Source organism: Rhinolophus ferrumequinum, chromosome 9, assembly GCF_004115265.2.
Source record: "Rhinolophus ferrumequinum isolate MPI-CBG mRhiFer1 chromosome 9, mRhiFer1_v1.p, whole genome shotgun sequence".
NCBI classification, from domain to species: Eukaryota; Metazoa; Chordata; class Mammalia; order Chiroptera; family Rhinolophidae; genus Rhinolophus; species Rhinolophus ferrumequinum.
The window spans coordinates 29,183,199-29,207,433 of record NC_046292.1 but is presented as its reverse complement, the minus strand read 5'-3'; the positions used below and the strand labels follow the sequence as shown (position 1 = coordinate 29,207,433).

The following is a 24,235-nucleotide window of genomic DNA, read 5'->3' as shown; positions in this document are numbered from 1 at the left end:
CTCCCTTGGGCCTCAGTCGTTATTCCACAGGATCCCCGTGACCACGAGGTACAGTGGAGCCTCCAAAATCTCCAACCTCCGTCGGAGAACCATCTCATGTGACTTCCAAGGAGGCAGGGGGATGGCCCAGCTGACCAGGGAACGCTGTGTGCCATGATTGAGATGGTTTCAATCTGTGAGTGTCTTCCGTTCTAGTTTGAGCCTTGGATTGGTATGAAGCGTTCAGTTTGAAAAGTGTCCCAGAAAGTCTGATCTATCAGACCTGTCACCACCTGATCTCCTGCCTGTGCTCCTGTCCCCACTGCTGAGACCACTTGGCCCTGCTCAGCTCGGGAACCAATGCTTCCTTTGTGTGAGGGATCTTAGGAAGCCTGTACCCAAAGCTGGCTGGTTCAGCATCACGTTGGCTTCTTTGGAGGCTCTGCTTTGACCTCCAGATGCAACGTCTGCTCTCATTTCTTGAGCACCAGCTGTGTGCCATTTACTTTCCATGCATGACAACTCCATCTTCCTGACAATCCAGGGCCGAAAAGCAGCAGAAGCAGGATTAGACCCCAGGCCAGGGCTCTTTTCCATAAGGCCACGGCAGCCCCTCAAACGGAAAGACTTTCCCCCATAACAGTGATTACCGTTCTTTTTTGAACGCTTACTATATGCCAGGTACTATGCTAAGTAAGTGCTTTATATGGATTAACTCAGTTTAAACCACATGTGGGACATTTACTGTCCCCATTTTACAGGTAGGGAGACTGAAGCTTACAGAGTTTCTAAGAATTTCCATTAGGAGGTGAAGGAGCAAGGATTCAAATACAAGCTCTCTGAGTTGCAATGCTGCCTTCGGAGTCGCTGTGTGGTGTGTGGCCTTAGTGACTGGACACTTGCTGTGAGGCCCATCTTGTCCTTTAGGCCCAAACCCTAGTCTGTGTTGGCCTGGGCTCCGTTCCGCTCCTCACAACCAATGTTGCACTCCAGTCCCCTGTGAATGTGTCTGTTTGCCCCAAAAGGGACCAAGTAGCTGTGGCTTAAGACAAGATAGAAGGTATATTTCTCTCTCAGGGGCAGTTGACTTTGCTTCTAGTCTTCTTGTCCCATCATCCTTAGGGTCACGTTCCTTCCTGAAAAAATGAGGATGTGGCGGGTGGGTTCTTCTCTTTCTGGCTATAACCTGCAAGCTGCATTCATTATGTCCTGGCTGCCAGGGAGGCCGGGAAATACAGTGTAGCGAGGTGTCCATAAACCCAGCTGAAGTTTGGGGGCTTCGATTACTAAAAGAGTGGGAGACATTTTCAGTCTCTGCTCCGTTCCCCATTGCCAGCCAGAGCCTCACCCTTGGCCTTGGCCACTCTCTTGGGCAAGGTGTCCTCTGTGGCTCTCGAACGACCTCTCCCTGTTAGTGTCCACACCCACGTCCCCACATCTAGCCTGCCTTGGCACCATCTGAGCCCACAGCTACTTTTACTTTCCTTTGCAGGTGAAGAATTCTGCTCCATCTTGCACACACACCACACACAGTATCACACACAACGATTCTTGGAAGGGGCACTGGTTTTGTGTTGGGTCATTGAATGAAAATACTGTTTGCCTCCTGTCCAGCCTGCGGCCTTCTGCCGCTGGGTTTCAGCTTTTGAAGTGAGGAGAAAGGCTTACTTCCCTGGTGTTTTTAAGATCAGCATGTTGTATTACTATCAGTAAAATTTTGACCATATTTTGGCATGCTGAGGTACGTGCATGCATGCGTGTGTGTGTGTGTGTGTGTGTGTGTGTATAAATTACAAGCAAAGAACTTTGTGAAGCCCCCCTCCCCCGTGTCTGTCTTGCCTTAGTCTTATCTAACTTGGCTGGTGACCCAGACTCCCTAGTCCAGAGCCCAAGGCAGATTCAAGCCGGCCTCCTGCCGGGACTGGTGGACTCATCCTCTCCATAGCGCCCATCTCCCATCTCCCCTCTGGTAAAGCCCTCGGGGGTGTCCACTCTGGCTTACAGCCATGACGTCCCGATGTCTTGGATGTGGAAGGTGCTTTCCAGTTTGGTTTCAGAGCTTTGGGCCACCTTGCCCTGTTGGCTCGTCCATCACTTCCCAATCCCCTGGGACCCTCATGGCTCCAGCCCCAGGACCCTACTCTCTTCCCTGTTGGGCTGTTCTAGCAGCTAAAACTGTGGAAGCTTCCAGAAGTGGAAGTTGCATTGTCTAAGACGTTAGTCAACTGGCCTTTGAAACTCAGGTTTCCTCATGGTTCTAAGATGGTTTCTGAGTTAGAGCTCTGGGGGCTCTGGCCTCCGCAGCCGACAGAGTGGACTCCATGCCATCCTGCCACCATCAGCAGAGGGCGTCCATCCTCCCTTGGGCCTGAGGCTCTGGCCCATGTTGGCCCCACTCTTGGGCCCTGTTATGGAAACCCTCTACCTCTGACCTCACGTCACTGGTGCCTTTTACAGGTACCCTCACCAATTCTCTGGAGAAGCAGGTTTTTTCTCTGTTACTTCAAATTTATATTAAAATTTTATACATACTCGCAGAAGCACAGAAGGTAGAAAAGAGCCATTTTCTTGGAGTCACTGGTCATAGTGATTAGAAACCATCCTTCTACAGGAGTTGAAGAGTTAAGTGACAAAGTGTATATGCCAATCTGAACAGTAATCTAGTCCAAGGCTGAGGCCCTCTTAGTTCCTGTGGTGTCGCCTGACATCCACCCATGGTCCCAGCTGCCCACTCCCACTGCCCCTTGTATTAAGAACCTCACACCTGTCATGAGCTGTAGAGCAGGGCAGCAGAGAGCACTGGCCCAGGATCTGGGGACTGGTGTGGCCCTGGGCGCGTCGTTGCTCACCATGGGCCAGGTGCCCTGTCTGCAGAATGAAGGAGTGGGCCTTCTAGCACCCAGACCCCACTGACTCCATGATCTAGGGAGCTGACCGTGCTAATGTGTCCTGTTGCTCCTCTCTCAGAGGGCCCTGCTCAGGGAGTGCCAGCCCCAGCTCATAGGTGTAGGCTAGACACTGACCCTAGGTGACCACGCTGGCCCAGGGAGGCATCTGATGACCCAATAGTCACCTGACTGTCTTCCTCATCCACTCCATCCCTCCCACCTAGCCTGGGAATTGCCCCAAATCTCAGCCATTGGGTGCTTCCCTACCTGCCCCTGGAGAGTCTTGAGAATCAGTGAAGGGACAACTACAGGACTGGACAATGTAGGGTCCTCCTTGGCCAACTGACCCCCACTCAGACTGATCATTCACCACACCGTCATGCGGCACCACTCATCCATCAGAAGATGCAAAGCTGACCACTAGCTAGTATTTTGGGGGTGTCCAGGAAGGTCCTTGCATGAAAGGGTCAATAGAAATAGTAAGTATAGTCAAATCTTTATTATCCCTACCCAGCACCCAAGGGCCTCCCCCTACGAGGTGCAACCAGGCCAGGGAATCCCTGACCAGCCTGGAGGACAGTTCTCCATCCATACTGCAGATGGCATCTGCCTTAGCTGACTTTTAGATGACTCAGCATTTCTGCCCACCTCAGCTTAGACAAGTGAGGCCCGGGGTGATGCCCCCAGGATGGACTCCCCATTTCTCCTGTTCAGCCGCCAAGCAAGGTTAGGACATAAGTTGGAAGGTCTTCTTTGCTGTTAAGCCTCTAGACACCTGCTCACACTCCTCACAGAAGCTGTAGCCATGTCCCTGGGGCCAAGCTGGTGCTCCCACAGAATGAGAGCCATAGACTGCAGTGCCCATTGTGCCACAGAAGTCATAGAGGGTATTGATTCATTGAGGCAGGGGACAAGCCCTAACCAGGGGCAGGAGGCACAGGAGGACAGTCTAGCTCTGCCACCATCACTGTGCAATTTTTAGGAAAAATCATATCATCCTTCTAGGCCGTGGTCTCCTCATCTGTCAGTGAGAGGGCTGGCCTAGATGACCAATCTCTAAGAATCCATTAGGAGACCACAGTGTAATTTCCGCCCTCGTAGCAAAGATCAAAAGTTTATACCAGATACCCAGAGTCAGCACTTGTACCTGGTTTGAGTTTCAAGGTAAATATGGATTATAAGGGTAACCACTTGTCCCGGTTTGCCTGGGACGGCCCTGATTTATTCCTGTTGCTCCTCCAGAACCATTAGTAATGCCTCTTTCGCTCTCAAACGTGCCCCAGTTTACCTGATAGCTTACATGACCCCCCCCCCCCACTGATGGTAAGATGATGAAATGAGGTGTCCCTGCCGTCCTCACAGTGGCCCTGCTTTGGGAGGATGCCTTCTCTGCCTGAGCCAAAGGAGGCCTTTGACGGCTCAAAGAATAGCCTTTGCTGCGTTGTGACCTTCCATTGATAAAAATCAATCACTGTGTATGCTGGAGGGAGGTCATTTGAAGACACAGGTGATCTCATGCGTCATTCACTGCCCCTGTCTGAAGTACCACATGAAGAAGTTCTTTCCAATAACCCTTTGCTTCTAGCAAGGAACTGAGATCGTTCTTCCTCTCTGGCTACAAGGACTCTGTAATGAACCACATCTCTTTTCTCCCTGGCTGCCAGGAAGCTCAGATATAGGTGTATAGCTGAACGGTAGAAACTATGTAAGTCCTTATGATTGGTATGCCAGTGTTTTTTCCATCCCACCAATGCTGACTTCCTGCCTTATTTACATTGTCCTTTGTTCTGACTGGGGCAGTAACTGGACAAGGAAGGACTACAAAGCTGGAGGAACCTGCCAGAATGATCCTCTCAGCTATTGCTTGGCAGATCACATAGTCACAGCTGTATTAGACTGAGCTCCCGCAGATTAGGGCTTTAGCTTCACCATGAAATACTGACTAGGGAGGTGGGTTAGAAGCGGAGGGAAGCCATGAATGATGCCCTTCCTGGAAACCTTCAGATTCCAGCATCAGAGGAGAGTAACACTAACCTAAGAATAAGCTACCCCTTGGAAAGCTCGTCCCTGAGTAACCCACCCAGTCCTCCTCCTCCACCGACCAGCCCTCATCCAGCAGCATCCACGTCCATTACCGTGTTGGACCCCACTGCGGCCCTGAGGCATAGTGGAGGCAGGAATTGTTGTTTTCCGTCTTCTAGATTCGGCAACTGATGCTTAGGGAGCTAAAACCCGCTCCCAGAGCAGAGACTGGAGCTCAGGCCTCCCGTCCAAAAATGCCCCGACTCTGCTCCCAATGCCCCACACGGCCACAGTCCCCAGAAACACAGCTGGCACTCAAGTCACCCAACAGCACTTTGAATGTGGGAGAGGGAGGGGTGGTCAGTGCCCAGGTGTGCAGAGCCGGGGGCCAGGGGTCAGCTGCCCAGGCTGTGGACGAGTCGCAGTAACCCTCTCTTCTCTTTTGTGTGTGTGTATGTGTGTGTGTATTTCTGTGTGTGTGTGTTTGTCACATAGAAGAACGTGAATTCCCCTCCAACGCGGTGATCTCCAACACAGGACTAAAGGGAGAGAAGAGGCCAGACAGAGCCGCCCACGGCATCCAGTGTGGCTTCTCTCGTGCCAGGACCAGGGATGACTGGGCCATGCGCACAGACGTCCCCAGCCTTCAACACTTCGCATAGCACACAGGGGACTCGTGGGGGGCCACTTGCCACTGCCAACTGAAACAATACGATGGCAACATTGACGTCCTTCACGACGTTTCCACGACAGACATTCAGGCGGAAAGTGCAGGTGCATTTTCTGTCTGCAAAGTAGAGGGCCATGCCTCACCACCGTGAATAGATTGAGCCCTGATGACCTGCTCTGAGTCCGCTCACAGCCAGTGACACTTGCAAAAAAACTCCCAAAGCTGTCCTGGGTTTGACTTCCTCAGCTCTTGACCAATGTGGCCAAAGCCAGACGCCTCCTTGGGACACTTGGATTATTCATAAATGCAGCCCGCCCTTACCCTCCCAGAATAGCATCTGAAGTCTCCGTGGAGGTCATGGATCCTGAACAAAGTGTCAAGGGCACCAAGAAGGCTGAGGGAAGTCCCCGGAAGCGGCTGACTAAAGGAGAAGCCGTTCAGACCAGTATTTCAGCCAGCGCCCCCTACCCAGGCAGCAGCACGGCCGCCACCCCTGAGGGCCCCCTCCAAGAGCTCCTCGCCCCGCAGCCCTTCCCGGGCCCCTCCTCGTCAGTTCTTAGGGAAGGCTCTCAGGAGAAAATGGGCCAGCAGCAGAAGCCTCCCAAGAGATCCTCCATCGAAGCCTCTGTTCACATCTCGCAGCTTCCACAGCACCCTCTGACACCAGCATTCATGTCGCCCGGCAAACCTGAGCACCTCCTGGAGGGGTCCACCTGGCAGCTGGTCGACCCCATGAGACCTGGACCCTCCAGCTCCTTCGTGGCTCCTGGGCTCCATCCTCAGAGCCAGCTCCTCCCTTCTCATGCTTCCATCATGCCCCCCGAGGATCTGCCTGGCATCCCCAAAGTCTTTGTGCCCCGTCCCTCCCAGGTCCCGTTGAAGCCCATGGAAGAGGCACACAAAAAGGAGAGGAAACCCCAGAAGCCAGGCAAGTACATCTGCCAGTACTGCAGCCGGCCCTGCGCCAAGCCCAGTGTGCTCCAGAAACACATCCGCTCACACACGGGCGAGAGGCCCTACCCCTGTGGCCCCTGCGGCTTCTCCTTCAAGACCAAGAGTAACCTCTACAAGCACAGGAAGTCCCATGCCCACCGCATCAAAGCCGGCCTGGCCTCGGGAGTGGGCAGCGAGATGTACCCCCCGGGGCTGGAGATAGAGAGGATCCCCGGGGAAGAGTTTGAGGAGCCCACCGAGGGAGAAAGCACCGATTCAGAAGAAGAAACAGGCACCACCACATCCACTCACCCTGCAGAGCTCTCCCCCAGGCCTAAGCACCCCCTCCTGTCCAGCAGTTTGTACAGCTCTGGGAGCCAGGGCTCCAGCCACGAACGCTGTTCCTTGTCCCACTCCAGTTCAGCCCAGTCGCTTGAGGACCCCACACCATTTGTAGAACCCTCATCAGAACACCCCCTGAGCCATAAACCCGAAGACACCCACACCATAAAGCAGAAGCTGGCCCTCCGCTTGAGTGAAAGGAAAAAGGTCATCGATGAGCAGGCGTTTCTGAGCCCGGGCAGCAAGGGCAGCACCGAGTCTGGGTATTTCTCCCGCTCCGAGAGCGCCGAACAGCAGGTCAGCCCCCCAAACACCAACGCCAGGTCCTATGCCGAGATCATCTTTGGCAAGTGCGGGCGGATCGGGCAGCGGACCGCCATGCTGACGGCCACCTCCACCCAGCCCCTCCTGCCCCTGTCCACTGAAGACAAGCCCAGCCTGGTGCCTTTGTCTGTGCCCCGGACGCAGGTCATTGAACACATCACCAAGCTCATCACTATCAACGAGGCCGTGGTGGACACCAGCGAGATAGACAGCGTGAAGCCCCGGAGGAGCTCGCTGTCACGGCGCAGCAGCATGGAGTCACCGAAATCCAGCCTCTACCGGGAGCCTCTGTCATCCCACAGCGAGAAAACGAAGCCGGAACAATCACTGCTGAGCCTCCAGCACCCGCCCAGCACCACTCCCCCTGTGCCTCTGCTGAGAAGCCACTCAATGCCTTCTGCCGCCTGCACCCTCAGTACCCCTCACCACACCTTCCGCGGTAGCTACTCCTTCGACGACCACATCACCGACTCCGAAGCCCTGAGCCGCAGCAGTCAAGTGTTTACCTCCCACCCCCGGATGCTCAAGCGTCAGCCGGCCATTGAACTACCTTTGGGAGGGGAGTACAGTTCCGAGGAGGCAGGGCCAAGTAGCAAAGACACAGCCCCCAAACCCGCAGACGAGCCGGAACCCAAGGAAAGCGAACTCACCAAAAAGACCAAGAAGGGCTTGAAAACAAAAGGGGTGACCTATGAATGTAACATATGTGGTGCTCGGTACAAGAAAAGGGACAACTATGAGGCCCATAAGAAATACTACTGCTCAGAGCTTCAGATTGCAAAGCCCGCCTCTGCAGGTGCTCACGCATCTCCGGAAGCCGAGAAGAGTCAGGCTGAGCACGAGCCCTGGTCCCAGATGATGCATTACAAACTGGGGACTACCTTGGAGCTCACTCCACTGAGGAAGAGGAGGAAAGAAAAGAGCCTTGGGGACGAGGAGGAGCCACCTGCCTTTGAGCTGACAAAGAGTCAGTTTGGCAGCCCCAGGCCGTCTGATGCTGCTCGGAACCTTCCCTCAGAATCCACCAAGTCACCAGCAGAACCGAGTAAGTCAGTGTCCTCCTTGGAGGGACCCTCAGGCTTCCAGCCAAGGACTCCCAAGCCAGGGTCTGGTTCTGAATCAGGGAAGGAGAGGAGAACAACGTCCAAAGAAATTTCTGTCATTCAGCATACCAGCTCCTTTGAGAAGTCCGACTCTCTGGAGCAGCCCAGTGGCTTGGAAGGGGAAGACAAGCCTCCAGCCCCGTTCTCATCACCCGCGCCCGCCCCGCATGGACGCTTGGCTCACTCTCTGCAGCCCAAGTTGGTCCGCCAGCCCAACATTCAGGTTCCTGAGATCCTGGTGACCGAGGAGCCCGACCGGCAGGACACAGAGCCAGAGCCACCTCCCAAGGAGCCTGAGAAGACAGAGGAGTTCCAGTGGCCCCAGCGCAGCCAGACGCTCGCCCAGCTCCCAGCCGAGAAACTGCCACCCAAGAAGAAGAGACTTCGCCTGGCGGAGATGGCGCAGTCATCGGGGGAGTCCAGCTTCGAGTCCTCCGTGCCTCTGTCCCGCAGCCCAAGCCAGGAAAGTGGTGTCTCTCTGAGCGGGTCCAGCCGCTCGGCGTCCTTTGAGAGGGACGACCACGGAAAATCCGAGGCCGCCGGGCCCTCATCTGACACACGCTCCAAAGCCTTGGGCACTCACATGCTGACCGTCCCCAGCCACCACCCGCACGCCCGAGAGATGCGGCGGTCAGCCTCAGAGCAGAGCCCTAACATTTCCCATGCCACCCACATGACCGAGACACGCAGCAAATCATTCGATTATGGCAGCTTGTCCTTGACAGGCCCTTCTGCACCGGCCGCAGTGGCTCCAGCAGCCCCAGTGGCCCCACCAGAGAGAAGAAAATGCTTTTTGGTGAGACAGGCCTCTCTGAGCAGGCCTCCAGAACCAGAGCCAGAGGCTGCCCCCAAAGGAAGACAGGAGAGTGAGGAACCAAAGGCCTCATCCAGTAAACCTTCAGCCAAAAGCTCATTGCCCCAGATTTCTTCAGTGGCCACCTCACACAGTGGGTACCCGGGAAGCAAGAGCCAGGTACAGGACAGACCCCCGCTGGGGTCCACTCCACCCTACACAGAAGCACTGCAGGTTCTCCACCACCCCATTGCCCAGCTCCCCTTGCATGAGAAACCATACCTGCCCCCACCTGTCTCCCTTTTCTCCTTCCAGCACCTCTTACAGCACGAGCCAGGACAGTCTTCAGAATTCTTCTCTACTCAGGCCATGTCCAGCCTCCTCTCCTCACCATACTCCATGCCCCCTCTTCCTCCCTCCTTATTTCAAGCCCCGCCACTTCCTCTCCAACCTACCGTTCTGCACCCAGGTCATCTCCCCCTCCCCCAGCTCATGCCTCACCCGGCCAACATCCCCTTCCGGCAGCCCCCTTCATTTCTTCCCATGCCATACCCGGCCTCCTCAGCCCTCTCTTCCGGGTTTTTCCTGCCTCTGCAATCCCAGTTCACCCTTCAGCTCCCAGGTGATGTGGAAAGCCATCTGCCACAGATCAAAACCAGCCCGGCCCCACTGGCAACAGGAACCGCTGGCCTCTCCTCCAGCACAGAGTATAGCAGTGACATCCAGCTGCCCCCCGTGGCTCCCCCATCCAGCTCCTCAGCACCCACATCAGCACCCCCGCTGGCCCTGCCTGCCTGTCCAGACACCATGGTGTCCCTCGTTGTGCCTGTCCGAATTCAGACCAACATGCCGTCCTACGGGAGTGCCATGTACACCACTCTCTCCCAGATCCTAGTCACCCAGTCCCAAGGCAGCTCAGCCACTGTGGCTCTTCCCAAGTTTGAGGAGCCCCCATGCAAAGGAACAATGGTGTGTGGGGCAGATGTATACCCCGGACTGGCCGGGGTAAGTGAAGAGCAGAGCAGAAGTTTCCAGACTCCATACCTGAGAGTGCCTGTGACATTACCTGAAAGGAAAGGCACTTCCCTGTCACCAGAGAGTGTCTTGAGCCCGGAGGGGAGTTCATCAACAGTGGGAGGAAGCAAACGCGTCCTTTCACCAGCCGGCAGCCTTGAACTTACCATGGAAACCCAGCAGCAAAAAAGGGTGAAGGAAGAGGAGGCTTCCAAGGCAGATGAAAAACTAGAGCTGGTAAAACCATGCAGTGTGGTGCTTACCAGCACTGAGGATGGCAAGAGACCAGAGAAATCCCACTTGGGAAGCCAGGGCCAGGGCAGGCGGGAGCTAGAGTCACTGTCCAGCCTGCCCTCAGATTCATCTGACCCAAAGGAAATACCTTCCCTTCCTCACCCCACACTATCCCATGCGACAGCCCCAGGCTCAGAAGCTTTGAAGGAATATGCCCAGCCATCTGGTAAACCTCACCGAAGAGTATTGCCTCCACTAAGTGTGAAGAAAGAAGATTCCAAGGAACAACCTGACCTCCCTTCACTGGCACCTCCAAGCTCACTTCCTCTGTCAGAAACGTCCCCCAGACCAGCCAAGTCGCAAGAAGGTACGGACTCAAAGAAGGTACTGCAGTTCCCCAGCCTCCACACGACCACTAATGTCAGTTGGTGCTATTTAAACTACATTAAGCCAAATCACATCCAGCATGCAGATAGGAGGTCCTCTGTTTACGCTGGTTGGTGCATAAGTTTGTACAACCCCAACCTTCCGGGGGTTTCCACTAAAGCTGCTTTGTCCCTCCTGAGGTCTAAGCAGAAGGTGAGCAAAGAGACATACACCATGGCCACAGCTCCACATCCTGAGACAGGAAGGCTCGTGCCATCCAGCTCCCGCAAGCCCCGCATGACAGAGGTAAGTTTAGCCTGTTTCTTCTCCCCACTGATTTTAAAAACCTTTGCTGAGCTTTTAAAGGCACATTCTCCTCAGGTGCCATTTGCAAAACTAGAGTCAAAGAGGGGGCAGGTTTCTTCTCTGTCAGTTGGGACTGGTCATCTTACCAGGAAGCATATTTATTGGGTTCCTTTGTCCGTGTGTCCCTTACGTCATCAGAATAGATACATTTCAGTAAAGTGAGCTTTAAAGTGACCCTGTTTTCCCATTAACTGCTATTGTAAAATCAAAGACACAGTCTCAGCCAGGAAAAAAACAATTCTCCAAAAGACTGGAAAACTTGGCTGATGGAATGCCTGCCGCAATTTTAGAACTTTATACCACTTCATCGTATGTTTCTCCCTTGTCCTGTTAGTCTTTTCCTGCTTTTCTTATTGTCTACATCTGTTGTTTCCATTTTCTGATACCACTTGAAATCCTCCTATTTCCAGAGATTGGCAACTCTTGAAATCGTCCTTTCTTTTCTGTGACTAGAATAACAGATAGAACTGGGTTGCATTATCCCTCTTTACCAGTAAGTGGCAATATCACTCACGGCGTGACCCACCTAGGCTGTGTGGTAGCACCCAGCCCTGACTAAGGGCTCACACTTACTCCTCCATTGCCCATGCTGGGCCCTTGAATCCAGCCAATGCTCACCCCACACACACACACTTGTGGGTAGCAGGACCGTCTCCATTCTACAGAGGGAACTGAGGGTGAGAGAGGCCAAGGTCACATGGCAAATATTCAGCAAACCCAGAATTTGAACCCAAACCTGTCAGACTCCAGAGAGTCTATTTTTCTTTTTTCAGTTATTTGAAGAAAGAAAACCTGGAAAATGACTGAAAATTTCAAGATGTTCATTAGGGTGTCTTCAGAGAAGGTGCTTTGCCCAAATCAGGCATAAATCTCCTAAACTAAATTCACATTAATAGACAAATGAACAAAACTGTGTTCTATAATTTTCCTATATTCATATCCTCTTCTTTTATCACTGAGTGAATGTTATGCATTGAATTTGTTCTTAGCCCAGCTGGATATTCTTCAAAGAACTGTTTCCCAAATGTATTCCCTAAATGTCCTTATCAGTCTACAAACACCCCTAAATGAGATTTCCACTTTTGCCATAAACATCATGACTGATTTGCTCTCCAGTGTCTCTTACTGGCTATGGCTACTCTCCAGATGCTGTGGTAATTATGTTCATACTTATAACTACTTGTGCACCTACTATGTGCCAAGTACTGTGCTAAACTTCACTTTTATCCTCGTAACCACCTTGAAAGTTAGGATACTATGTCACCATTTTATGGATGAAAGCTAAAGCAGAGAGAAGTTAGATAACTTGCACAAAGCCACACAGTAAATGGCAGAGATTCAAAACTAGCTCTCACTCCAAAGCCCTCTTGGATGATCTGGACTGCCTCTCTGTTTTAATGACTAGATACTAAAAGGCCATTTAAGAAAACGGAAGAGTTCATTTGGCTTAATTGGGTTTGGCAATCATTAGTTTAAAATGCCACTTCCCTAAAATGAGCTGAAACTTGCACACTTTTTTTTGAATATTCCATTTGATTCACTGGCATGTTTCCTACCAGCATGCAGCGGCCTGTGTGGTGCTAAAACGCAGATTCCCTGATTGCCAACCAGCTGCCTTTCTGCTCAGCCCCACCCCCTCCCTGTCAGGAGAGGTGTGTTCTCTGGCACAGAGGACTGCAGTTCTTAGATTGTCCCCGCACCTGGAGACCTGGTGCGTCCCACGCTAGCTATGATCAGTGCAGTTTCTCATATGAGCTTCCTGGCAATGGCACGCAGTAGGACGGGCAGCTCACCCCCAGCACTGCTGGCCCCAGCCCCCAGCCCAGCCTCCCTGCTCCCTATTCGAGGGTATGCCCAACCCCTGCTTCCATCAGAGGGTCTAGAGGACATGTGTGCTCATCGAGCCAGCTCTCAGCACTGAGGCCTGTGAAGAGAATGGGTTCCCTTTAAAGAACAACCCAGAGCCCGCACACCCTCAGGTGCATGCCCGTCAGTGGGCCAGCATAGCCTCTGTGCCCAGCTCCGGGGGTCAGGGCTCTCAGGAGACGTCCACTGTGCTCCAGCAATGCCCTTAACCTGCTGGGTGACTTGACCTGAACTTTCTAATCTATGAAAGAGCATTGGACCAGTTAATCTCCACATTGAAGGCAGAGTCTTCAGTTATTTGTTCAGCATTCCTTAAGCGCTTTCTCTGAGGCAGGCCTTGTTTTGGGTGCTGGCATGACCGAGGAGACCAAGATGAGGATCTGTCCCCAGAAACTCCCAGACTAGTGTCAAAGAAAGAGCAAACACAGCTCTCCTGAGAAGACCTGGTCTTCCCATGAGAAAGACCTGGTCAGAGGCCCAGTTTTGACACCAACCATGTGGCCTTGAATAAGGCACTGCACCTCTCTGGGGATCAGTTTCCCTCTTTCTGTAAAGTGGAGCTAACAGCACCTCTTCACTTGGTAGAGTGGAGATGAAATGGACCACGATTAAGTGTAAGAGTATGATGCCATGGAAGGCATCTTTCCAGGATTACCATGTACCTAGTGATGATTTTGTCCTTCCTGCGGTGGGCCAGGTTCACCTCCCTTCGCTGGTTTCCCCGGAAGGCCAGAAAGATATAGCTAGAGTGGAGAAGGAAGAAGAGAAGCGAGGGAAGCCGGAGGAAGACGCTCCTGCCTCCAAGAGAGGGGAGCCGGCGAGGATCAAAATCTTCGAAGGAGGGTAAGAATCCTATTTGGTTTGGAATGTCTGCTTGCTGTGGAGTAAGCACCTGGCCAGCAGGCTGGGGTGACCCTTCCTGCGTTTGGAGGTGGTAAGCATCTAAACTGGCAGGGCCGTGCCACAGGTGCCCTAGGGTTCTGGCCGTGCCTTCCAGCAGAGGCCACCTTTGTAGGACATGCAGGCCAACTCTGTTTGAAAACACCAAGCTACTTGGTGGAGGACGGGAACTCTGGTGTACCCTGCCTACTGGAGGGTCTGGGTCTTTCTCTAGCCCCTCATTCCCTCACGTGCTGGAGGGTTTCCAGTCCTGCGTTGGACTTGACAGTGAGTCTCCCAGGTCCTGTCCGGACTGCCGTTTACCATGGTGTGTGCTCCCCAAACGTCATCTCTGTCTGCCCAAGCAGCCACCTTGGCATGCCTGGTGTCCCACAGGGGACTGGGCTCTGCCAACTAGGCTGTTTCCAGGACTGATAGCGCACTGCACGCGCCAGCTGTTTACACTGGTCTCCATTCCAGCTGGCCGGGATCCAGGACTCACTGGTTGGTAAACACTTAGAATCTCATCCCTGGATTTTCACCTTGGTGCTTGTCTTTGGAAACCTAATGATGTAAACATCTCAGAACTGACGACAGTGGGGCCTTCCGGGCGCCAGAAGTGTGCCTCGTTTCAGGCTTACTTTGTGGAAGTTTTGTGCAAGCTGTGTTCTGTGTGGCCACATGTTTGCGCCGTGGGGTGCGGGTGTCTGTAAGCAGGTCCCGTGGTGTCTGTCTCAGGGTCCTGTGTCTGTGTCCCCAATGTGATTGATGCAGCCTCATCCTATCCGTCCTGAGAGACAACCGCATGAAGGGAAACCTACCTCCCCAAACAAGTCCCCATGAGCACACGCTGTCACTGGGGGCCTGCGACGCTCCAGCACCTGCAGGTACCTAGCTCACGAGGTCAAAGTGGGACATGCGCGTTCCTCTGTAAGGTTGAGCAGAGACTACCAAACTGCCCAAGGCCACCAGCGGGCATCCTCCGCTGGCACTGACCAGGAGGGACTCTCTGGAGAGGTGGTGTTTGGAAATGAAACTTGAGGAGTTGGGTTGTCCCAGTGACAGGGAGTGGGTCAGGGATGGCAAACACCCTGCAGTGACAGGGACACCTCCCTCTGGGGGAGAAACATCCTGCCCGGACTTCCAATAGCGGCTCCTTTGAGAAACACTAGACCAAAGGTTTTTCAAAATACTAACCCTGTTTCCTTGTGGGGATGGACCGGTTATTTGGTTAGAGCGCCCTCGTGTGTCTCTGTGTCCTCATATCATTGGGTCCTTTAAAGGCCATCTAAGACCTTATCCATGGATTGGTGCATCTGGACTTGTCTTCTCTCTTGCTTCAAAGACTGCCCTTGGGGCCCAGGGGTGCTACTAAGTGTTAGCTGGTGTGCGTAAAGAGGTTGTTTCTGCCCTGAGAGGCCACTGCGTCCAGACTGGAGATCCAGTTCCTCAGGCGGCTCCCTGATGCCTCGTTCCCCAGGGAAGCTTGGGCTCTGGGAAGGCAGCTGGCAGGAGCCTCTCCCATCCAGGGCAGTCCATAGCTCCAGCTACTGGCTGGAGTCTAGGCCACATAATCTGCCTTCAGCTGAAAGGTGAAAGGTTACACCTGAATCCCCTTCTCTTCCTACAGCCCAGGCATCGGTCCCCACTCCTCCCCCACCCCAACCCAACCCAGCCCACCATTCTACCTACCCAGGTTGTCACCTAGTCCCACCTACTTTGTTTCAAAATCTCCCTCTCTTTCAAGGCCTGTCATACCTGCCCCAGAGCAACTCTCCCACTTACCCCTGTTCTACTCAGACAGTCCCCTTTCCTTCCAGCTCTGTTTCTTCATCTGTAGAAGAGGATACTTTGTGGATTGTTGGAGGGTCCTGTGCTATCGTGTGTAAAGGCCAGAGTTCATTGGCATGGGGGTATTTTATCACGATGACATCCATCTCTCTTATATCCCTCCAAGATAATTTCACTCTGTTCTGTCGGCTGTGAAAAATATCCTCATTCTCAACCTGCCACATCTAATTTGAGCACTGCAGGGGGTTCTGGAGTGTGGCCGGTCAAATCCTCTTCTCCTGCAGCCCAGCGGTCCCATCTGGACCCTGCTGTGCCTCCAACCCCCACGTCTGGTGAACCCGCTTCATTCATGGGTCTCTTGGCACTGGTGTCACCCACAGGAGAGTTTGGAAATGGGGGCAGCGTGTTTTGGGGTTTTCACATAACGGGGACACCTCTGGCATTTCATGGATGGGGGCCAGGGACTGTGGTCCGTACAACCAATCACAGAACATTTGTCTCACCCAAAAGGCCAAAGGTGCCACTCCACCCAGAAACACTGACTACTCGTGTATCCATCAGGCACAGCCATCTGACGTCACCGTGGTTTTGCCTTAGACTCTTTTTATTTCTTTTTTTCTTTCTTTTTGTTTTTTCAACACAGCAAGCATTTATATTTCACTCTAATACATGTTTGACAAGGGTCTGCCATGGGGTTCTGTTCCTAGGAGTTACTAAGAGATCTAGACCCGTGGAAGCTGAGCGAGGCAGAAGGGAAATGGTGAGTTGTGCGCTGGCTCTTGAAGCTTCTGCTCCCAGTTTATTGACCAGAGTGAGCCTGAGGGCCCCTCCTCCCGCCCTGGGAGTGAGGGAGCGCAGTCCGGCTTTGAGCCTGGGAGAACCAGAGAGGTTTGGTAGACAGCGTGGACTGCTCCAGTGGGTTTAACTACATCTGCAACTTGTTGTTTTTACTCAACAATGTGGTCTGAGTTGTATCCTTGTTGGTCCATATAGATGTAATTCACAGGGATGAGAGGCCAGGAGCGGATGCTGCATGCATGCAATGTTCAGGAGCCTCTTTATCACCGCTCAGCTCCTCACTAGTCCCCTTACTCTTCTTCTTGACCTCCAATGCAGCAATCGATCAATTAATCAATCCATCACGGAGGAGCTATTTATTCAGTGCCTAATGGGTGCTCTGTGCCAGATGACACCATGAGCCAAGGGGGTAAGCAGTGGTTCTGCCCACAAAATGCTTGGGGACTGGCTCAGGTGCAGCACAAGGTTCCATGCCGAGGTGGAGACTACCTGTGTTGAGATGCTTCCAGCAGGCAGGGACCGCGGGGGCTGGAGTAGTCAGGGAGGGCTTTCTGGAGGGGGTGAGGCTAGGCCTGGAGGGCCGGCTGCAACTGGAACAGGTGGAAAGGCAAGGTAGGTTGGTCAGCTGTCTGGGTGTAATGCAGACTTGTGTACCTGGCCAGTCGGACTGATTGCTTCTGGCCCTGAGTATTCTCCTTTGTCAGTGTCAGCCATTTCCTTGGCTTCAAACCTCATCACTGTGCCGGGGACACTAAAGCTGGGTCTCCAGCTAGGACCTCACTTCTGAACTATAGAGCCCAATGCCTCCTGGGTACCTTTGCCCGGGAGACCCAGGGCACCTCAGACTCCGCGCGTGCCGACCAAGCCCTCCAACTGTCCCTGAGAACATCGCGCCCATCCAGATCTCAGAGGATGTACCCAGCCCTTCGTACTCAAAACCTTACTGGCATCTTGGATGCCTTCTTTTCCCTCGTCCTTCTCCTTCCAGTTAGTCCCCAAATCCTGGTGTCCACATGAAGTGGTCCATGAGTCGGACGTGCTCTCTCTTCATTCCTGTGCCACGGCTCTGTTCTCCCTCTTTCCAGGCCCTCGTGTGGGTGCCATTGAGTGTCTTGGATCACGGTTCTGCCTGTGTCGCACTTCTGCTCCATGGCTGCCTGCCTCCAGGATCCAGTTAAACAACTCAAGCTGATCTTCCTGGCCCCGTAGTGTGACCTGCCACTGCTGTGCTTTGGCTTCTGTGCCTGCTGGGGTCTGCCCAGTGCCAAATCCTATCCAGCCTTCAAAGGGTAGTACTCAACCCTCTCCACTAACTAAGCTCCCAGATCCCTCCACACCCCCTAGTTCTTCGTGTTACTTCTAGAATCACACTGGTGCTGAAATCCATTCCCATCTCCCCCAAGGGTCCAAGGGCCATTCTGATACATACAATGCATCAATTTCTATATATTGCCTTGATTTCCTGGCACACATCCCCCTCCCTGCGTTCCCTGTCACTTCCACACCTGAACAATGCCTGCATTTTCCAGCAGCCTCTGGGATTGCCCCATAGGAACGCGTTGGCTCTCTTCCCCGGCGTCTATGCATTTGCTTGGTTGTTTTAGGAGGTCTCCTTTGTTAGGGAATGCTGTCTTCAGACATACCAAGTTATACCGTTCATTGAGGGTGATGCCTATGTCCTAACTCAAGTTCACTTGTTGCAAGGAAAGCTGGGACCTCAGCCCAAAAGGCTAGTATGGAAGAGAAAGAGACGGGAATTGATAGGAACTACCTCACTGCCAAAAGTGGTCCTCCAAGCCCCGCTGGGGAGTGAGGGGGGCTGGTGTTCAGATCTGAACGGAATGATGAGCTGAGACGGTGAGAGCCAGGAAGGCCAGGCCCAGGTGGGGCAGGAAATACTCAGAAAGGTGGCCATGGGCGGGGGCAAGAGGTGGACTGGGTTTAGAGGGGCAGCACAGCCTCAACTTGGAACTGGAATACAGGAGAGGGGACCAGAAGGCCAGCTGTGGGGTGGGCCAGAATGGGTGGGATAGGGTGACTCAGGGCCATGGTGTTTCCCGGGACTGCCCCCAAGCCCTTCAGGCCTTTAGCAGAAAGAGTCAATGCCAGACGCTGCCAGCTGCAGGACTCAGATGCTGAGCTGAGGGAAGACCATCTGTGCTCCTGGCAGAGGGCACTGGAGTCCCTCTCTTCCCTCCCACCCCAATACCTTACTCCAGCCATCTCTTCTCTACTGGCCCATCAATTCAGCGTATCCAAACTTAAAGTTTCCCACCTTCGAAACACTCCTCTGACGGGGGGCCTACATCACCAGCTTTTCCTGCTTCCCTTTAAAGAAAAACTCCAGAAGGGATTGACTGTCCTTCCTCACCTCCATATCTTCCTGCCATCCTCTCTCAGACCCATTCCAGGTGGGCCTTTGGGCTCATCACACCTCAGAGTCTGCTCTTGTCAAGGTCAACAGTGCCCTCCACCCTGCAGAACTCCAAGGTCAGTTCTCACTTCTGTTCTTTCCTGACCTGTCGGCAGTATTGGACACAGCCGATCCCTGCCCCCTTGTTACACTTTTGTCCACGTCGTTTCCAGGGCACCATCTTTCTTGCTCCTCCCCTTCCTTTGCCGATGGCAGTTCTTGTGTCTTTGGTGAGTCCCCATCATCTCCTGATCTCTAAACATTAGGACCCTCAGAGCTCATCTCCCGGGGTCCCCCCTCTTCTCTGTCTAAACTCACTGCCAAGGCGACGCTCCGTATTGTCTGTAGGTAGATGACTTGTTAGCTCCGCTGGCATTCTCGCCAGAGCTCCGTGACAGGTCTGCAGCTACTGTGTGACGGTCCACCTGGGTGTCCAGTGAACACAGCACAGCAGACGCTGAAAACCACTGTGACTCCTAGGGCTCTTGGTACATTTGGTAAAGAAATTATTTTAAGAGTTTACTTAATTCTCTATTGTTCCACCTGAAGGAGTTATGTTTTTAACGGGTGTGTTTTTTCTGTCTTATATACTTTAATAATAGCTGAACTTATTTTTATTCAAGTCCAAGAGTTTATGCAGGACTTGAGTAATGTTGTTTTACATTATATCTGTATTTTTAAAAGCGGGCGTGCACACGCGTGCAAACACATGCCTGTGTGTGTGTGTGTGTGTGTGTGTGTGTGTGTGTGTGTGTATTTACAAAATAGCAGATTGGAGAGAATAGTTTTAACTTTTAAAAACGTAAAGGTTATTTTCTTGTCTAATAATTTTTCTCAAACCCTTTTCTTCTTGGACTTTGAAACCTAGAATTGTAATACTACATCCTAAATTTCTAAATTTCTACTCTGTCTAGCCCCATCTTACTGTGAACTCCAAGTCAAGGATGATATTAAGTTTTATCTTTGGTAATATTTGTTGCCTCTGAATATTGATTGGGGAGCACATTGATTAAGTTATGCATTAAATAAATAGCAGTAAGTTGGAGCTTTTTGAATTGGTGTAAAGAGTAAAACCCTCATGTAAACCACTCTCAAAATCCAAACTAGAACAGAAAATGTATACTACTGAAGGGTTGGTAATGCGAAGGTTGTGACGTGTATAGCACAGGCAGAGAAACTGCGTACATCACCACACACTTGCTCAATGTCTCTTTAAAAGTCTTTAAGTAGCCAGAGGAAAAATAGGGCATCTTTTGAGGAAAGAAGCAACACCACTTATTCAAATTCTGCACAGGCAACATCATTTTTCCAGATGTTCAGGCCCAAAACTCTGTCTCACATCCATTAGTAAATTTTGTCACCTTAACCTTTGAAACCCTATTCAAAATCTGCCCATTTTTTCCCACCTCCAGAGTCAAGCCACTGCCATCTCTGGTCTGGATTATCACAGGGTCCTCCTATATAATCTCCTGCTTCTGCCCTTTCCCACTACAGAATATTCTCAACTCAGCAACCAGAGTGACCCTGTTTAGTGTTAGCAGACCCTGTCACCCGTTCTGCACCCATCATAGCTTTCAAATGGCCTGCGTGCTAGTCCCAGCTCCTCCCTGACCTCTGCCTGCCACTACCCCTCACTACCTGCGCTCTAGCCAGTCATCTCTTGGCTCCTTGTCAGATACGCTTCTGCCTCAGGGCCTTTGCACTTGCTGTGCCCTCTGCTTGGAATACTTTTCCCAGAGAGCCCCATGGCTCCCTTACATCCTTCAGTCACCCTCAGTGAAGCCTTCCCAGACCACACACCCACTGTACCCTCCTCTGGTATTTCCAGTTCCCCTTCTCTTCTCTGCTTTATTTTGTTCCGTATGTCTGCTAGTTTGTTTCTGTTTCCTCCACCAGAATATAAGCTCTGCGAGAGAGCGGGAATTGCATTTTGTTCATTGCTGCTTCCTCAGTGCTGAGAGTAGTGCCTGGCACATAGGCAGTGCTGGAGGACGTTTATTAAAGGGAAGACTCTCTCCCTCTCCAAAATGGTCATGATTAACTGAGACCTCAGGGAAGGGGGCAGGTTCCCTGAACTCAGCAGCTCTTAGAATCTCAGAGCAGGATCAAGAGTCTGGGTCTCAGAAAGGAGCAAGGACCCAGAGTCAGGGATGAACCAGGCTGTGCAGAACCAACCCATCCATCTGGAGTCAGGCTTGGTGTGGGGAAGGTGAAGCCAAGTGCCACTGTTACCAGGCAAGCATCTGGGGCTGGAAGCCAGCGTTGTCTGCCGAGTCCTAGCAGCTGGAGAGGACCGGTCCTGGGTGCCCAGCTCTAAATAGGAGCTGATTTCTTCTTGGTGAATCCAAGTTACCAGGTCCCTGTCTTCTTCCTAAGAGAGACCCAGTGCTTTGATCTCTCTTCAATTCTTAGGCTTCTCCCCAGAAGTGTAGTCCTGCTGCTCTTTGCATGGTCCCAGGGGGCTGGGGAGTGAATTGTCTAACCTATGTCACATGTACTCACACTAGCTTTTGTTCTCTTTTGCTTTTCCCCAAATCTTGTTGTTCCATCTCTCCTAGGAAATATGACCTGAACTTCAGGAAGCGGGTAGTACTTATGGGGGCCCTGGGGAGGGCAGGAGAGCAGAGTCCAGTTGAGATGCCCCGTGGCTTACAGCAGGAAGATGGCAGTGAAGATAGGGGTAGAGCTATAGGACTTCGAGGGATTGACTATGGACGGTGAGAAGGAGATGCTTGGAATCCAGAATGACTACAACATTTCTGGCTCAAGGAACAGCTGGGTGGAAGGTGGTACCATTTCCTGAGATGGGCATTGATGGGAGAAGAGTCAGAAGAGGTTTGGGGAAGGGGAGATCAAAACTGGAGGAACATATTAATTCTGAGATTCTAGTCATGCACCCAAGTGTTCTGGGAGCTGTGCGGCAATTGGATATATGAGCCTGGCATCCAGCGGACAGGCCTGAGCTGGAAACCCATATTTGGGGTATGTAGTTTTCAGTGCATAGATGCTATTTAGGGGGATGGGGCTGGATGGGGTCACTTGGGGAGATGGAGAAAAGAGAAAACACGATGGCATCCAGAACTGAGCCCGGGATACACCAGCAGTTAGAGGACAGGTGGAGACGAAGCTGCAGAAGTTTGAGAAGGCAAAGCTAACGGGGTAGGAAGAGCCCTAGCAGAGCAAGAAATCCCAGAAGCCAAGGACAGAGGGTGTTCAGAAAGGAGGGAATGGTCAGCTGGGCTGAGTGATGCTCAGAGGACAGGCAAGTGTCTATGGGGGTGGCCACACGGGGGTCATTGGTGACAGATGGGAGCTGTTTGGGCATGAGTTGAAATGAGACGTGGAGGTAGCACGTGTAAAGCTCTATCCTAAGAGTCTGGCTATGGAGGAAAGCAGGGAAAATGGGGGGAAGGGGTGGAACTGGAGGGAGTGTGAAGTCAAGCAGGTGGGTGTTTAAACTGAGAGATCCTTGTGTGTGTATGTGCTGCTAGGGGTGGTTTATAGCAGGGGCAGATGATGATGCCACCTGGAGAGACAGATGGGGCAGAGGGCAGAAGCTGAGTTCCAGAGAAGCTGCGAGGGGTGAGGCCAAAGCAGTGATGAGAAAGGCAGTTCTCTTGTAGGAACAAGACGAAAGAAAGCTGGGTGCCATGCAAGTAGAATTGATGGTTTGGGGGTGGGAGGTGAGGAGGGTTCTCGCAGCTTCACTCCAGACCTCTTTTCACCATTCCAGGCCCCACATGGGCTGGAGGTCTTCACCAACAATGGATCTGTGAATGGCTGTTTTGAAAACAAGAGCAGGAAATTTCTGTTCCCAAGAAACCACTTAGATTCTTGGAAAAGGTTATTCCTTTGTAAAGATTATCCCCCAAATAAAAATATCAGATGTTAAATAGTCTGGTTAGGTTGACTCTGTACTGGCCTAGCATCTTTCTCCTTGCGTGCTCAAAGGACTTCCCAGGGAACACTTGATCCAGACATTAGAGAAAGCTGATTATGTCATTAAGAAACCCAAGTCACAGACAGTAAAAAAAAAAAAAAAAAAAAAATCCAATGTGAAAAGTGAAATGGAAAAGAAAAACGCCATATTGATCGTGGGGCAGACGGCGTGTCTGAGTATGCTGGGGCTGGAGTCCCTGGAGCACGGAGGCCTCTCAGGGAAGACCTAAGTGCATGTCATTAAAATTTAAAGGAGGATCCATTTCTCAAGGAAGCGCTGCCTGTGGTTCCTGTGGGGCGTCTGAGGCAGGCGGGGCTCGGCCTTGTGCTGAGGGCGGACAGGAAGGAGTCCTCACCCAGCACACGGTGGCCCCTGAGAGCGGCACCTGCAGCGAGGACATCCTCTGGGCCTGGACAGCGGCTTCTGCCTGAGTCTCGGCTTCCTTCCTGCCCGGAGATGTCAGGCCTGGCACCCAGGAAGAAGCTGGCTTCTCCCCGTCTCTCCTGTGGGAGAAGCAGCCTCTTAGGAAACAGTGCTTCTCTCTCTCTCTCTCTCTCTCTCTCTATTTTTATCAAAGTTACACGTGCACAGAGTTTGAAGAGCCAAATATTTCCATAAATTTTGTTATGGAAAACAGCTCTACCCTTTTTCTTTCCCCACATTTCCTCTTGCCTACCCTCAGAAACCGTAACTTGCATGTCTTTTAGCGGCGTACCTTGGTTTACCTCTGTATCTCTAAATAATGTGCTTGGGTTGCTACACCTTGGGTTTCAGCTTTAGGCATTAACGAGTGACACAAGAGCCTTTTCACCTTCCACATACACCCCTATTCTGCCATCCTCTCATCCTCTCATTACAGTGACACAATATATAATTCACAGCTAAGTCACATAATGGACCATGTTTACTTTTTCTTTCCTGTACAACTCTTCTGTTTGCACTGGGGATAATAAGTGTGTGTGTGTGTGTGTGTGTGTGTGTGTGTGTGTGTGTGTGTTTTCTAACTTCACTTAATTTTCCCTAAATTTATTGCTAATTCGAGCCCCAGATCCTCACCTCACTGACATCTCCCCTCAGACATTCAGAAGCATCGGGTGCTCTGTGACTTCCGTCTTGCTGACGTGGTCCCTCCCTGAGTTGTCCAGCCAGCTCCAGGCTGCACAGTTGCTCCTCTGCCCGGCACATAGCTGCCATCCCGGGGTCTCCCTTCACCCCACCTTAGAGATTCTCTTGCTTCCTATGTTGGGTCTCCTCGTTCTGGAAACGTATGTCTTCCTCTTCCTCAGTGTATTTCCTCATTTTCACCATCCGTTAGTATGGTCTTCTTGAGAACAGTCCATGAGAGGTAAGTTTTTCGACACTTCGCATGACTGATGACATTGGGAACCTTTATTCTGTTTCTCAGGTTGAAGTGTAGACTCCCGAGTCGGGAAGGATTTTCCATCAGTTTTAAAGGCGTTTCTCCCTTGTCCTCAAGCTTCTGGGTTGCTATCAAGAGTACCAAATCCATTCTG

The 24,235-nt window shown here is 52.1% G+C and overlaps 1 protein-coding gene across 7 annotated transcripts in view; it reads left to right on the top strand.

The window, feature by feature from the left end:
* Window positions 1-24,235, top strand: part of HIVEP3 (HIVEP zinc finger 3) — a 438,665-nt gene that overhangs the window by 373,110 nt on the left and 41,320 nt on the right. For 6 of the 7 annotated variants that reach the window (XM_033113715.1, XM_033113713.1, XM_033113709.1 and 3 more), the window contains 2 exons: window positions 5,385-10,974; window positions 13,598-13,743. In XM_033113715.1, coding sequence (XP_032969606.1) covers window positions 5,917-10,974; window positions 13,598-13,743 — 5,204 coding nt within the window. In that variant the 5' untranslated portion in view covers window positions 5,385-5,916. The remainder of the gene's footprint in view (window positions 1-5,384; window positions 10,975-13,597; window positions 13,744-24,235) is intronic. The other variant, XM_033113710.1, reaches the window with a different exon arrangement.